Here is a 17,239-nt window from a genome sequence, read left to right as displayed (position 1 = left end):
ATCCTCAAGGTTGGATTGTGGACCCACCATGTAAAAATCAACTATAAGAACCACATCTCCATCAAAGTCCTTCCTTGTGCAAAAGGCAAATCAACACTGATTCCATTCTGTTGCATTTCCCATGTATGTTTCATCTCATTTAAATGTTTAAGCTCTCTAAGGGAAGCGATCCTCTCTCCTGGGCCCTGGATACTAGGAAGTTATTTGTAGGTGGCTACCAATTCATCCTGATTGCATGGAGAGGGAAAGAGGAATTACTAGACCAACAGTCTCCTCTGACCAGGGAGTCTCAGCTTAAAGATTTATGTATCTTAATTCTTCATTTGGTAAAACGCATACCCTGCCTCCTAGACTTTGGAGTCTCAGACTAGTTTCCTTGCTCTAGCCTGTCATCCTGGGTTGCCCAGGACATTACTCTAAGTTGGAGTGGTAAGTCCGTCCAATGGACACAGACGCTTTCCACTCTGAACAGCACCGGCACTTCCCTAGCCTCACTCATCTGTAGTAGCTGCCTGGCCTCAGGCAGAGCCCAGGGGCTTCTTCCACACCATGGCTAGAAGTCAGGAGATAGGACTCTCTGATCTGCATTTAGAAAAGGAGATTTCTGCCATGGCATGGAGAACAAATTGGAGGGGGGAGGACTGAAGACAGGAAGTCCAACCACGCCAGCTTAAATGAGGGCTCTGACACCCACTTCCACCTGGACCTTTACCTCCTGTTGTAGGAAACTCTTGACTCTGTGCCACCACACCTGTCCCCAGAGAGCCCTGGTTAAGGGAGAACCTTTTCTCAAAAAAGAAAATGTGAGCCGAAATGATGGTGAAGTTCTATATTGCTTCTGGCATTACTGATGAGACCCAGACCCAGGGTTGCTCCGACCATCCCTGGAGGGGGGCATGCACTCCAAAAGTTGGGCATAAACAGAGAGATACAAATGCATAGGAGGCAAGGGCAACTAGGGTCAAAAAGGAACCCCAAATTGTGTCCCAGACGCAAGGCAATTTGGAGAGACATGAGGTCCTTCTTCCTATATCCGGATAGCTGCCAGAGAGAAGAGAGATTACACATGTTCTGTGTAAACACAATGAGTTTAGTTATGACCCAGAAGCAGATGTTATCTGGAGACAGACTTTGCTTTAAATATTTCTAAGTCTCAGAACTGTCCTGAGATGGGATGATCTCCTTTAGATGTGGTAGTGAGCTCACCATCACCAAAGCTAATCAAGCACAGTCTGGACGATCACTTAGGATGATGCTACCTGGGAGATTAAAACACCTGGGAGAGAAGGTGCTAAAGGTCTCTAAAGTACTTCCATTTGTGAAATTAAAGCAAGACTGGACCATGACACCAGTGGAATCAACAGGGCTTTAAAAACAAAACAACACATTCTAAGACTTCTTTTGAAGATTCCCACATCATGTCCCCGTTCTCCATCCTGAGGAAAGGTGGCGTATTAGAGCGTGAAAAGACCGTCTTCGTCTTCTCTTCCATGCTGCATGTCACCAAAGTTGTTCTTACATTCTCCAACATTGTCTAGCCTGCAAGGAGAAAGGGGAGTCTGAGAATGGAAAACGCAATGACTGGAAAGAAATGGACGTTGCTCACCCACAACATAACTAACCACGGTTGTCAGAGTTTTGAAAAGGGCTCAGACTCCTCCCATCTAAGCCTCTTCACTCACACATGGGAAAACCGATACTGTAGGAGATAAAGGACTTTTCCCAGTCTATTCCAATAAGGGAATTAAACGTTTCTATATTAACAGAATATAAAATCAATATCACAATGTGTGTATGACTTTGGAAAGCTGCCTTGTTGAATCTCAGTTTCCCTACTTGTTAATATTTATTTGGTAACAGATAATTTAGTATTGATGTAATTAAGGGAAGGCTACAGTCTTCAACAGTCTTCTTTTCATTTCTTTTCCCAAAAGCTATAGAACAGGACAGATGTCCAACATCTCTTTCCAGAGATGCTTCAAACTATTTAAAACAAAACAAAACTGTTCTGATGGTCTAATATTGGGTAGAGGAACCAAACCCCAAGAATGATATTCTTTTCATTTTCCACAGTGCCAACTCTCTTTCCCCATAAACTCCTGTTTAATAATGTCCTTTTAAAAATGAATTGCCCAGAGTGGAACAATTCTGAGCACAGAGGACAGAGGCATATCACTTTCTTTCTTTTGCATGCCGTGCTTCTATTAATGCAACCTGCCTTTGTATTTATATTTAAGAGAAATATAACGGTGTTAATCAAGACAAAGGTTAATGTGAGTTAAATCCCACATCTTTTTCACCTCTAATACGACACTTCTTTAACCCTTAATTTAAACAGAACACAAGCACAAGTCATTAAACCACTGAGTAGTATCTAATCATTTGTAACAGCATGTGCAGTCATTACAACAATCAGTCATGCAAGATGAATTACCTTGTGTGTTTCGAGAAACAACTGGCTTTCATGACTTTCCCTGAAAAGACAAGGCCATGGGTAAGCAGGGTAGCCGTGCTAGAACATGTGAAATTCTGGGAAAGCCCAAAGCTGCCTTACCAAGAGCAGAGTTGGGCCAAAGGTGAGAATTTAGGGGCTGGTTTTGGCAGACGAAGCCATTCCTTTTACTTCTTCGGGCCCAAAGGCAGTGCCCATCGGTTACGCATCTGTTCCCGTATTGTTGGCAATAATGTTAAGCTGCTTCATTCTTACGTCTTTGGCCACGCAGAGCTGAAGCACTCACTTGAGTTTTAAAACACTTCCTTATGAGACATACTCACAAATTCCAAAACTGTATGAGGACCAGTGGCCTCTGCCTTTACAAAGGGCTTTGCGGGAAGGCTAATGGCAGGCTTCCTACTGAGATCAGAATTTCCTTTGTCCGTGTTCACGGAACAGGTATTGAAACATGCAAGTTTCACTACTGTTGCGTGAAAGGGCCAAGATGGTTAGCAGTTCTATTTCCTCATTTACCACCTCAAAACAGTTTCTGTTAATGACTACAGAACAATTTCCCCCCATTTTACAACAGAACCAGATGTCACATACCTCTACTTTGCATGACAACTATAAACCCTGTTCCATGACTCCTTTTTACAGTGTGTTAAAACTATTTTTTTGAAGAGGTGTGTGGTGGGGTGGGGAGGTGTAAGGTCACAGACAGGTGGGGAATCTAATATGACTGTGGGTCCCACCCCCTGAGAAGTGCAGATCGGAGCATGCAAGTACCTTTGCACGGGATTCCAAGGGAATCCTTTTCCGCTGAGGTCTGTCTGTGGAGCCCAGGTTAACAAAGCTTGCTTTAAGGCAAGAAGAAGCCCGAGGTCATTCATGGCTTTCTTCCTGGGGCAGTCCCAGCCAGAGCAGCAGGCTGGACCAGGGTTTCCTCTACCCTAAGACTATGATAATAATAGCATTTTTCACTTAAGGCAGTCATGAGGAGGAAAGGAGTTAGACACATCAGGAAAATAACAACAGGACTGTCAGTGATTGAGTTTCCAGAAAAGTTCTTGCTTTTCTTTTCCAAAATATAAACTTCATCAGGAAGATGATACATGAAGGCTTTAGCATCCGAGGGAGAATAAGTTTCCCTGTTACGGCCCTGAACAGGATGGAGTCAGTGATGGAAATGGGACTCTGGGGGAAGGACACAGGAACAGGAAGCGGAATGAGGCCACGCCCACATCCTCCTGGATGCTCCCCAGTTCCCAAGGGCACCATCCCACCTGGGCCTGCCCTCCTTACCTTGAAGGGAAAGTGCCACAAGCAACGCCAACAGTACGAATCCCAGGGAGGGAGCAATGATCATCAGCCGGTCGGAGTTGATCATTTTTACCTGGTGAGACACAGGGATGGCGATTGGGCTAGTCCTTTCTGAACATTACCCCCGCATGATTTTCCTGTTCCAATCATACCCTCCACTCGCCAGCAGCTTCACTGCTTCCCCCCCACCTCCAACTTTGCCTGATAGGGCTCAAGATTGAGGCAAAGCACCCTTGCAAATCCGAATTTTTTAAGAAATCTTTGCAAATCTGGAATATTTACCCAGACCACCCAATTCTCCCCCTCTATGACATCAGGCATATGGGCTGTAGGGTTCAGGGTTCTGAAGGTAGGAAATCTTCTGCCCAGTCCCAGGCAGCTCTCCTCACAGCTGATTTAGACCTCCGGAGGCAATAAGATTCAAGAAAAAAAAGGAACTCATTTCTAATTTTCCACAGCACTGGTTCTCAAAGTGCAGCCAGGGGACCCATGAGATCAAAATGATTTTCACGAACATTATTTGCCATTTTCACTGTCATTCTCATAAGATGGACAGTGAGGTCTTCCCCGGGGTGGCTTGACCAGTGATGTGCTGAGGTCATCCTTCCAATACTAGAATATGTAAGCAGATGCGACATTCTTTCTGCTTCCCATGCAGCCAGAAAGTCGAGAGATTTGCAGAAACGTAAGACAATGCCACTAAGGCCATTTTTCTAATATGGTTCATTGGGGAAAATATAGTTGTATTTCATGTTATTCATGTTCGCATGTCAAGGATTTGTTTTGTTATTCTTGCTTTTAAATGAATTCATCAACATCGTTTTCAATTTCCGTTTTAATGTTTGTAAGTCTAAAGGGGTCCTGACACCAAATCGTTTGAAAAGGGCTGTTCTTCAGGCAGCTCCTAGTTCTGGGGGGGGGGGGCCATGTCACCCCTGCTGCCTAGCCACATCCATTTCCTCACCTGCCTGGCCCTTTCTCGGACACAGCAGCAAGGAGAGCCAGCAATCTCCCTCTCAGGAGGGAGAAGGGAAGGAAGAAAGAAGGAATGCGGGGGGCCTTCCCTTTTTGCTTGTAGGTGTCAATTCTGCCTGCCGTTTTTACTTAAAGCAGCTTGAATCACTTTGGTGACAATAAAAATTAATGAAGGGTACACTCAGCGACTAAGAAGGATGCTGGTGGCAAGTGTCGGTCCTGCAGGATGTCACTAATCCTGGGCCACACACAAGGCACACAGGATGATTTTTCTATGTTTTTGTATTTTTTATTTCTTTTTGTTTTTTAAAACGTCTGCACGTAGAGAGGTAATGATCGAAACATGATTTCTTCCAGGAACACAAGGCATCAGCCTACAAATTGCTTAACTATTTCCCCTACCTACAGTTGCTGCTCAGATGTATCTGCCTCCCCAGTTCATTTCTGCAAACCTCTATTGTGGCTAAAAATCAAAGTCCTATGCTTCCAATACTTCTCAAAAATTTTACCTGTTCTGATTCAACTCCATTTTGCACAGGCATTTCTGTCTCCATTGCTGGGAAGGAAGAAGATTGGGGGAGAAATGTTTATATTTCCTCTGGGAGAATAAAATACCACGTCCTGCAACAGGCATTTCAAAGCTCATCTGGAATTTCAGTTGACATGTTTAATCTTTTAATCCCATCTTTCCTTTTTCATATAATTTATTTACAACACATTCGTTTTAAGCTGGTTTTATCTGAAGCTCACCAGCTATTCAACATTATCCTCCAGGAACATCTCCATTTTATAGATGGGTAGGACGGGGCATTGGGCCAGCAGACGACTAGGGTCTAAATTTTCAGCTGGTGCCAGCAATGTGTCTGGGGTTTTTAATCCAGCAAGAAAATGGTCCGTCTATCAGTTAACAAATACTTATTAAGCATTTATCTGCTAGCTATACTATCACCCTTATTGACAAAACGTACAAGTTAATGCAGAAAAACAAATTTAAGCAAATAAGGTGAATAGCTAAAAAAATGTTATAATTGTGCAACGTTCTGGGAATAAAGAGTACAACGGTGCAATGTTCTAGGAATCAATAGTACAATAATAGTACAATAAATAGATATGTTTAGGGACATACCACAAGGATGGCTGAATGGCTGACCTGTTCTGGAGGAACAAGGGTAAATGTCCTTGAGAATGTAAATTTTAAGCTGAGACATAGACTCATTTATTTATAACTGATAGCTGAGTTTAAGCAAAACATACTCTGCTAAGCACTGTTCCAGGCACTAAGAATACTAAGATGAATTCAGCCCCTCCCCCCAACCATGAAATTCACAGTACATTAGAGAAGGCAGACCAGAAGGTCATCGCAGCCTCACAGGCCACTGGTGGTGATGGGGTATGCGAGGTTGCCAGGGAGCACAGGAGGAGGGAGAGGCACATAGCCCAACATCGTAGCTCAGTGAGAGCTGTTAGAATCAAACTCCTTGAGGACAATGTCCCTCTCTGCTTCCTCAACAGAGGGACCCTAACACTGCCTGTCACACACTCGGTGCTCAATAAGTGTTTGCTGAATGACTACCATCTGAGCTGAATTAAGATTGTGTTAGAATTAGCAAAGAAAGATGGTAAAGGCCTTTTAGGTAGGGCAGCATCAGCAAAGCCATGGAAGTGTGAACCAGCGTGGTTCCGTGTGGAATGGCAGGCAGCTGTGAAGGCAGAAGATGAGTGGGAGGGGGGAATGGCCAGGATGACCACAGAGATGGGCAGGAACCAGTCAGGGAAGGCCTTTGTTTCATGCTGGTAAGTCTCCGTTTAATTCTGTAAGCAGTGGGAAACTGCAAAAACATTTTAAGCGTGCTATGGTCCAGTTAAGAGGATAAGGAAATAGCCAAGATGAGAAGATCAATTATCCTCTGATGCCAGGTCTGAAATTCAGAGTTGACAGAAATGAAGGGAGAGAGGAGGATTCTAGAAATGCTTGGAAGGGAGATCAAGAGGATATGGACACTGAACATGGGGGTGAGGAAGAACCAAGTCTTAGATAACTCACAGATTCTTGTTTGAGACTCTGGACCATCGCCCCACTGTCCACCAAGACTGGCACAGCAGAAGCAGAAGGGTCCGTCCCGGGGAGACAGACGCCAAGCTCAAATTCACAGTCATGGCATAAGGTGCCTGAGAGACACACACAAACGCCAGTCGCCTCACTCGCAGTTGATGGATTTGAATTTGAATCAAACTCTAGGGAAGGTTGCAGTTGCAGATACTGATTCGGGAGTCATCAGTCTCCAGGGAGCAGTTAAAATCCTCTGAATGTATAAGAAATCCAACGGTCACGTGTTCAGAGAAAGAAGAGCGGGGATCCTAAGAAACCCCAGCTCCTGAAAGGTAGACAGAGAAGGCGGGGAAAAGAGAGAAACAAACAGCAGAAAGCAGTAAGTAAAACCAGGGTCACATAAGCCAGGACAGAAGAAAATGCCTAGAAAGGACACGGAATCATATGGACAAGAAAACCTGCCTAAAGAAACAGAACCTAAAGCCACACGTATTCGAGGCCTGAGTAAAATAAAAATCAAGGTGAATAATTACTGAAATTGATCATTGTTTCTCTCAAGCTTCTTTGCACTCCAGGTGTAAGAAAAATATGATGGGTTTTCTAAAGCTCATAATTTGGTACAAGAGAGCTTATTTGTTCGACAGGGAAAGTGACTTGTTGAATGCCTATGAGCCTAAAACTCTGAGGGGAAAATTCAGCGTGTTTTCATATCCTACAACTCAGTTATTGTTGTTTTTCTCTCCGCTATTATTCCCTAGAGCTGGAAATTACAGGTAAGAATTCAAAACTCCTACCTCTGTTCTGTCAAAATCCTGTAGTATTACAATCATTTGTGATAGATAAGACCGAAATTGAAACCATCAAAGAGAAAAGCCAGCCTAGGTCAGTTTTGTCAGAGCTAATCTGTATTTTAAATTGGAATTGTCTAGTAGGAGAGACATTTTGCAAACACAAACACTGCCAAGGAATACCGAACACTATTTCCTCTCCCTGCTCCCTTCCTCCTCCTCTTTCTTTTCTTCCTCCTCCTCCTCTTCCTCTTCTTCTGAAAATGCCAAAAGCCCGAGTGGGAGGCGCTCCACAGCGATAGTGTTAGACACAGAAGAGCAGCAAGGAACACGAGTGGATGGTGATGTTTGATACTTGGGAAACAGCAATGCTAGCAGCTGGGGGGTGGGGTAGACAAGCGAAGACTACTCGTTTCCTGGTCTTCTGTGCTATCTTGGCCCTGACATTCTTAAGACCCTGAACCCTTAAAAAAGCACATCCAGGCAAAGGCAGGACTTCCCCATACCCCAAACTTGCACAAAAAGCAGTTCTGGGAGAGGGGGACTATGGTAGGTTGAATAGTGTCCTCCTCAAATGTATGAGCACTCAGAAGCCCCGACTGCGGACTTTTAGAAATAGGGCATCTTTGCAGCTGTAATTAGTTTGAGGATATTGAGATGAAACCATCCGAGATTTAGGATAGGTCCTAAATCCAATGGCAGGTGTCCTTATAAGGTGAGAAGACGCAGAGAGACACACACACAAAGAAGGCCACAGAAAGATGGGCAGAGATCGAAGGGAGATGGCCTCAAGGCAGGGAATTCTGGGGGCACTAGAAGCTGGAAGAGGCAAGAAAGTCTCTTCCCTTAGAGCCTTTAGAGAGAGCATGGGCCCCCTGACACCTCAACTTTAGGGTTTCTGACCTCCAAAATTGTGAGATAATATATTTGCGTTGTTTTGCACCACTACATTCTGGTAAATATTTACAGCATCCCTGGGAACGTCATACAGAGACACAGACCCTGTACAGGCTCATGGTCATTAAAATCTTCCATGGGAACCTCAGCCCTGGGGATGGGCACATGAGGGGAAGTTTGACCTTTCATTTAAATGTTTTTTTGTACACTTTGTACCTTCACCATATATATGTCTTCTATCTAAAAGAAATTAATTAACATTAATAACAATAAATAATCTTCAACTTAATTATACTTTTCCCAGGTCTATGGACTCACCAATACTTCTGATTAATATCAGATTTGCCTACAGGGTGAGAACGTATTTACATTTAAAAAATTACCCAAATATGGACTCTCTAGGCAGAGTTCTCATTGTAAATTAGTAAATTGGCTTTCTGGTTTAATTTTAGGTTCTTGATTGAATTCTTGATAGGCATGGGTACTCCAGCAAAATGGAATTCCTACAAAACTTAACCCCAGACCTTGAGCACTATGAGGCTGCCCCTGGGCCTCCCCTACCCTTCACTGTCACTGAGTATCTGTATGCTCCACATTTCTCGGCTGGGTGACCTCGGGCATGACATTTCCTCTCTCTGAGCCACAGTTTATTCATCTGAAAATGATGGTATTGCACAACTGATCTCCTATGTCCCTTTTATCCTTTATATTTCTGGATGCCTTTTTACAAAAAATTTGAATGACCCAAGAAAATGATCATTTCACAGTAATTTTTTTAAAAGGATTTGGAGCTATACTTAGTATAGGAAATGAATATGTAAATATTTAAGAAACACATGCATCCCTCTTCCTCCACAAAGAAAATTTAAAATACTGAAAGACTAAATATATCTGACTTTGAGTGGAAATATTATAGGCAATTAAAATTTTTATCAGTACTCCTGTATACTTTCTAAATCTTCTCAAATGAGAAAACTTTAACTGTAGAATATATACCACGTGTTTAATCACTGAAACTTGGCAAGATGCCTGAGTCAAGAGCCAACTCATGTAGCATTTCTCTGAAACAACTCCACAGTGACTGTCTAAGTGAAACTTTGAAGACTGCTGTTAGAAATTGTATGGTGCCAATGTCAATTTCCTACTTTAACCATGTGCTATAGTTAGGTAAGATGTTGGGGGGAAGCTGGAGGAATGTAAAGATTTCTCTGTACTATTTTTGCAAGTTTGCGTTGAGTCTAAAATTGTCTCAAAACAAAAAGCTTTTAAAAAGTGGTTTAAAGGGCGCCTGGGTGGCTCAGTGGGTTAAGCCGCTGCCTTCGGCTCAGGTCATGATCTCAGGGTCCTGGGATCGAGTCCCGCATCGGGCTCTCTGCTCAGCAGGGAGCCTGCTTCCCTTCCTCTCTCCCTGCCTGCCTCTCTGCCTACTTGTAATCTCTCTCTGTCAAATAAATAAAATCTTTAAAAAAAAAAAAAAAAAAAAAAAAAAGTTTAAAAAAAAAAAAAAAGTGGTTTAAATACCCACATTTCATATGGTTCAATCTAATATATGCATGACACACAGTGCTTTACAATAAAGATTTGTTAAACAAAAATTGGTGAATAAATGTTAAAGCAAATTTCAAAACGATTTTGTAAAAAATTTTTAAATTTTTATAAAAAATAATGATAGATGTTACTATGTTATTAGAAAAAGAAAATGATCCAGAGCTCCTGGGTGGCTCAGTCGGTTAAGCATCAGGCTCTTGGTTTCAGCTCAGGTCATGATCTCAGGGTCCTGGAATTCAGCCTCACATTGGACTCCAAGCTATGCCTGGAGCCTGCTTTGGATTCTCTCTCTCCCTCTGCACCTCCCTCGCTCTCTCTCTCTCTCTAAAAATAAATATTTTCTTAAAAAAGAAAAAGAAAATGATCTGAAAGGATATAGACCATACTGTTAGAGCAATTATTTCTTCTTCTGGGTCATTTGGGGTGAGTAGTTGGGGAGAACGTTTGCAATGCAAGGAAATTCACTTTCTACTGTTTTACTGTTTTCTTTTACAAGAGCATGTACTTATTTTATAATATAAAAATATTAAGGGTAAATGTGAAAACAATAACATAAAAACACTTGCTTTACCTTTAAAGAACTTACAATCCAGTAGGGTAGGAAGCAGTTTTCAGTGCCTATGCTAGATGAGCCCGTTGAAATAGACTCAATACTGCCCTTTCTAAAGAATGTGTCATATGTCTGGGTGGTGTAGATCAAGGGTTGGCAAACTATGGCCTGAAGGTCAAATCCACTCTGATGCCCATTTTTGTACAGCCTGAGAGCTAAGAATCATTTCTATATTTTTTAGTGATTGAGAATAAAACAAAATACGACTAACTCCTAACACATGTAAACTACAGGCAATTCATATTTCCACACCCATCAATGAAGTTTTGTTGGAGCAAGGCAGTATCCATCTGTTCACTTTACCTTGGGCTGGTTTTGCACAAAAGGGCCACTCTGAATAGTTAAGACCAACAGCATGGCTTGTAAGGCCTAAAACAGGTACCATCTCACCCTTTATAGGAAAAGTTTGCTGAGTTCTGGTGTAGTTATCAGAGCATAATTTTAATCTTAAAACCTTCAGACCCTCAGGCCCTAAGATCATGAGACTTCCCCTTCAAGGTGATTATGCCTAAGTTAGGAGACCTGAACCCACCCACTGAAATAAAACTATGTGCTCTGTGCAGATCTGGAATGGCACTGAATTTTTAGATAAGAGAATATTTTAAAATCCACTTTGAATATCACCACTGTTCCATCCACTGGGCAGAAATTGGTTTCAAAATTACTTGGTACTCCCTTCAACATCAATTTATTGAGCCTTTATTAAGTCAGTGTGCCTGACACAGTGATAAGCACTTTAGGTAAATGATATCATTTTATGCTTATACTATCCATTCTGCAGATGTATAAACTGAGGCTGAAAGAGTTTAAATCACTCACTTAAAGTAACACACACAATAAAAGGAAATTTGAACCCAACTCTGAATGACTCAAAAAATCATGATGATAGCCACTCCGAGAGAAAAGGTAAAGAGCATATTAAAATCCTGTTTGAAAATACAGACTCTCTGGCCTGTGCCAGAAATCAACTAGAAATAAAAGCACTCTATCTTCTTTGTGGGTACATTTATTACATATTTTGATTCATCATTAAATTAATAGACACAAGGACTTTACTTGTGTCTCTCTACTTTTAAACAAATTTAGTTCTGATATAAGTCAATCCAATGATACAATCTTAACATAATCATGGAATTTTTAAAAGTGACAACCTGAGGCCTTCAGTTCTTTCATCTCAGGATCTGGCTTATGCTGCCCCTCTCTGGAAAACTGGTGGTATGGTCTTAAATAATCCAAAGGAAAGAAAAAAGATGCCCAAATCTGTTGGAGTATTTTAGACTTGAAAAGAATTAGAAATTATCTCCTCTGATATCTCCCCTTTTTTATCAACACCAAGAGAAAAATTAAAATCTAGAGACAGTTTCATTTACTCAAGATTTCACACCAATGAGTAACAAAGGAAATGACTAGAACCCATATTTTCTGAACTTGCCTGGCAGCACTCACACAGATCTGAAATTTCCAAAAGTCTTTTGAAAATAGAAACACACATTTATTGACTTCACAAACTTCCCTTAAATTTCAGAGACCACTTGAAGGAGCAGGAGGCTGGCTGAGGACAAAGCAAAAGCTGGCGCCTTGCACCCCCGCCCCTTCACCCGCTCCCCTCCATATGTGTAGCATTCCTCAGGCACCCCTGACTGCCATAAAACGATAAATAGTTAACTTGCTGAGATCACAATCCTGCAAGACAGGAATCTCCCTTGGTTTGCAAATGTCCTTGAGATTACAACAAAGAAGTTACCTTATCGATAGCCCTAATGTCACCCTCCCCTCCATAAAAAACCGAAGGAGGCGGAGGTAGAAGGAAAAGTAAATAAAGTTAAATTTCTTCTAAACCTAATTCTCACTAACAAGGATTCTTGATAGCAGGAATGTAACATTCCACCAGGAGATTCCCAATTGTCTTTACTTGATAGTAACCAGGCCTTCAATATCCTAATAGTGCTTTTTTCGCATGCGTGGGCTAACCGGCCAGTTCTGCTTCTGTAAGATTGCTCTGTCTGCTTTTGCGCGGGGTCCCCTGACCCAATTCACTGACGCCAAGTATGCCTGTTCAAACTGTCAATCAATCAGTTCAGCCCCACCCGAAACTTGTTTGTACCTGTCTATAAAAACCCTGCACCAACCCAGCTCTGGACCTCTCGGCGTTATCGGCAACGAGCGGTGCAGAGGTCCAGGTTCGAACCTGCAATAAACAACCCTTGTTGATTGGCTTTGACTCACGTCTCTGGTGGTCTTTTAAGGTGGGGGTAATATTCAATTGGCATTTCACACTGAATGTTTTTAATATGAGCAATGATCAAAAAGAGCACTATGTACTTAAATAGATCAATCATTAGCTCTGAGAGTCAGATGTTCTTTAGCACCAGGGGCAAAATTGAGTGAGGACCTTTTTTTTTTTCCAATTCTGGAAGGGAACAGAGACCAAAATGTTTTGGCACCCAATGTAGTTCCCAAAGCAGAAGGAATGGTAAGATGACTTCACTTTTTATGCTGATGAGATAATAGAAGGAAACCAGGGACTGTAGAACACCATTATCTAAGACTCACTGATCCTGGGTGGCTCAGTGGGTTGGGCCTCTGCCTTAGGTTGGGGTCATGGTCCCAGGGTCCTGGGATCCTGGGATCAAGGCCCACATTGGGCTTTCTGCTCTCTGCCTGCCTCTCTGCCTCCTTGTGATCTCTTTCTTTCTGTTGAAGAAAGAGATTTTTTAATCTATAAAAAAAAAAAAAAAGACAGAGTTCCAAACTTGGCCTCAAGATTCCACTGCCTCTAAGGATTCCCCACCAACAAAAACATCATCATTGTGAGAACCCAGAGCTCTCACCTCAGACTTCTGCTCTTACGTGCCAATATCTGAGGGTCTCACTGAGGCATAGATAAGACCCCATCCCTAATCCTTCCCCCACAGAATCCTCTCTGAAGGGCAATGTCTGTAAGGCTCTTCCTACACCCAGATGATCAATAAATCTTGACTGAGGGAGATCGCAAAGTCCTCATTTTACCAAGAAACCTCAAAAGTATTAACAACAACAAGAACAATAATAATAAACAGACACCATATACCAAGCACTAAACCATACTACATGCCAGGCATAATGAGAAGGACTTCCATGTTTGATCTCAAAAAATGCTCTGCAGGAAATTCCATTATTGTGCTCACTGCACAGTGAGAATCCTGTGGCCTAGAGATGTCAGGTGACTTGCTCAAGTCACATAGCTAGGAGAGGAAAGAGCAAATCTCAGAGCCAAGGTTATCTACCTGCAGAGCCCAAGCTCTTATCCTCTGAGCTTTACAGCCTTTGGAAAACATGGCAAGCGCTCACACACACGTGCTATGGAAAGATCAGTACTGGAGAGTAAATATCTTGCTACTTGGTAGCAATCCATTTGGAACAGAAACCTCATCTTTGGCTGCTTTGTGGGGTGCAGTTTCTGGAAAGGAGATTCTAACTATTATTATTGGTGGTGATGATAATGAGCACGAGGTAAGCGTCTCGAAGTACACAAAACACTTTCACGCTTATTATTACTTTTGAACTTCAAAATAATCTACTGATGCTGCCCTCGGGTGGTTCAGTGGGTTAAACCTCTGCCTTCAGCTCAGGTCATGATCTCAGGGTCCTGGATTCGAGCCCCGCATCGGGCTCCCTGCTCAGTGGGGAACCTGCTTCCCCCTCTCTCTGCTATTCCTCCGGTTCATGCTTTCTCTCTCTCTCTCTCTCTCAAATAAATAAATGAAGTCTTTTTTAAAAGTATTTTTTAAAAAATAAATCTGCAGAGGTAAGTAAATTTGGACAGAATTATTGTAAGGGGAGGAACCTGAAACTCAGGTCCCACATCTTGCCCAAGCCTGCATAGCTAGTAACAATTGCTAATAAATAGTAAAGCTCTATTCAGTGGTAGCGTCATAACCAGCCAGGTTTACCTGAGGCATGGTTATTGTTGATTGAAAACTTTTCCCAGTTATATCTGCTTCCACACTCCACGTCTGCCCCCTCGCACCTTCTCTGCCCCCCGACCCCACACCCCGCCTGGCGCTGTGCTTCTGAGCATCCCAGGGTTCAAGAGGCTGCCAGGGCTGGGACTCTTGTCAAGCCAATGACTTGATCACAGTGGGAGAACAGATGCTTCACCTCCTCCTAGAACTTGCCAAGGTGTGTCATTTATCCTCCCCACTGGGAGACCAGAGATCTCTCCGGTGCCTAGCTCCGTGTCAGAGGAACATTCTGGTCTGCAGAGTGTCATCCAGCTCACTTGGTTTTCCAGTAACGAGGACCCATCCTAGGGCCGACTCCGAGTTCTGTTTCAGTGGCTGGCACCTTCTTTCTATTTCACTCTGTTTGCTTTCCACGGCCATACCTCTCTTAAAGCTTGGCAACCCTCTTTGTTCTTATTTGGTTGACCTTTCTGAAGGTGAGCAGTTAGATGTTAGAATTACACAGATTCCATCCCAACTTTATTAATGAAAAAATATCATTTGTACAGTTGGTAGAATAGAAATACTATTGCGAGAAGAACCATGAGAACCCACTCTTTGTCCTTTGCCTTTATCCCCAGACCGCCCGCCTACCAGCTGATTCGAGCCTGTGAACAGCGTGGCCGTGAGAGATAAAACAAATCGGCTAATGCCTCACAAAAAATGTTGACTTTGAAATCAACTGCATCCAATTTCTTTGCTCCTAACAACGGCATTTGTGAGTGAAAATGAGCTTTGCTTCATTCCCCTGCCTTCCTCTGTGCCTTCTGCTGAACTTGGACTGAAAATGGTAATCCCCCTACAATTTCTTTGTGTCCTTGACCAACTGAGGACCCAGAAAAATGTCAAGTTTTGACACGGTTCGATTTTGTCTTTAATAAAATAGCACAGTGTCGGGGAAAGAGCTCTGCTTTGAGAGCCAGAAAAGAGTCCTACCTGAGGCTTCGTTCCCACTTCTCTTTGAACTTTTTTCAATGCCTTTCTGCCTCAGTTTCCTTCTATGTAGAACAAGGAGTATGCACTACACCAGCAAATCCTGAATGCCTTCTTGGGGCCAGGGATGGGCTAGCTTCAAAACAGTCTCCTGAAGAAGTTTGTTAAGCAAACAATTTCTTGGATTCACACCCAGAGGTCCTAATTCTGCAAGTCTTGGGTAGACTAGAGCAATCCATATTTTTACTAAGCACCCTATGTTTCCAGGCCAAGGCCAAGTCTAGTAAACATGGACTGGATGACCAAAAGAGTTGAAGGTCTCGGTTCCTCAGTGTTCTCCTGTTCCCCTGGGAAGTCAACACGAGATCAGATGGTTCCATACCTTCATTTATTCTAGCCTCATTCCCTTTTCTCTTCCCTCCATTTCTAGACCAAACCCTACCTCCCTCATGTTTGACTGATCCCCTTCTCCTACACCAGGACCACCCTTGCTCTATTCACTCTCCCCTTTTCTAAATTATTCATCCTCAGACCCCTTGAGAGAACACCTAACACTCATTTCTTAACAGTGTGGACTTATTCTTTAACATCTTGGACTTTAGTAACTCCACCCATAGAGCTAAGGCTGTTCTCTTAACGGTCCCCCTGTCACAGTTCACAGCCACCTACGTGCTCATCCTATTGGACTGCCATTCTGAATTTCCTAACATTGGACTACTCCCTCCATTACCTTTGTCAGCCCAGCCCTCTCTGCACTCCTGCTCTCCTGGATCCTTTCCTGGTTTTGTTGTCTCCCTCTCCGCCTCCTCTCCCAGGGTGGTTGTTCGTTTACCATCTTCCAGCTCTTCGTCTCCCTCTTCATCTCACACAGTATCTTTAGGTGATTTCACAGGAGCTTTAGTCACTCCTGTGCTAATGAGACAATATAATAAAGTGCTTAAGAGCTCAGTTTCAAGAACCAAGAGACCCAGGTTCAAATTCTGGAAAAAAAATTTTTAAAGCTTATTTTATTTATTTGGGGGATTAGAAGAGGGACAGAGGGCAAGGGAGAGAACCAGACTCCCCAATGAGCGAGCGTGGAGCCTGACCAGGGTTTGATTCCAGGACCCTGAGATCAGGACCTGAGAGGAAATCAAGAGTCGGACACTTAACTGACTGAGCCACCCGGGCTCCCCCTGGCAAATTTCTTAACGTCTCCGAACTTGAGTCACTTTCCTTTATAATGGACATAATAATAGAATTTTTCTCACAAATCCAGACAATGCCTCACAATAAGACAATGTACTCAGGCTTGGTATATAATGAGCACTCAGTAAGTATCATTTACTATCAATGTTTCCCCAAATTATATCTATAGCCCTGAACTGTCCCTTATGAGATAATGTGTATTAAAGTATTGGTTAAGTAGCAAGTTCCTGTTCAGCAATTATGTGAATCACAGGAATTATTATTTGATCAGAGGTAAGTGCCAATCATCAAAGACCCCCATCCCCACCCCATCTGTAAGTCAACCCAGCCCCACATTTCCAAGGGGCCTTTGAACTCCAGCTCTCCCAAACAGATTTCACTCTTCCTCCTGGAGTTCCTTACTAGTTAACCTGTCACATCGATCTAATCTCCCAGGTACAGAGAATCCATCATCCTTCATTCTTACTTTGGTGATCAAAACCTCTTGATCTCAACTCCGAAGTGGCTCTG

The 17,239-nt window shown here is 42.8% G+C and overlaps 1 protein-coding gene across 1 annotated transcript in view; it reads right to left on the bottom strand.

Moving 5' to 3' along the window:
• Positions 1–814: 814 nt before the first annotated feature.
• Positions 815–17,239, bottom strand: part of TIMD4 (T cell immunoglobulin and mucin domain containing 4) — a gene marked incomplete at its 5' end in the record, with an annotated part of 33,261 nt that continues 16,836 nt past the window's right edge. The window contains 4 exon segments of the mRNA XM_082725029.1: positions 815–1,539; positions 2,435–2,474; positions 3,740–3,830; positions 5,242–5,288. Coding sequence (XP_082581155.1) covers positions 1,455–1,539; positions 2,435–2,474; positions 3,740–3,830; positions 5,242–5,288 — 263 coding nt within the window. The 3' untranslated portion in view covers positions 815–1,454.

This window comes from Mustela nivalis (genome assembly GCF_964662115.1).
Source record: "Mustela nivalis genome assembly, chromosome: 3".
In the NCBI taxonomy this organism is placed as follows: Eukaryota; Metazoa; Chordata; class Mammalia; order Carnivora; family Mustelidae; genus Mustela; species Mustela nivalis.
This window is presented reverse-complemented; position numbering and strand designations above follow the sequence as displayed.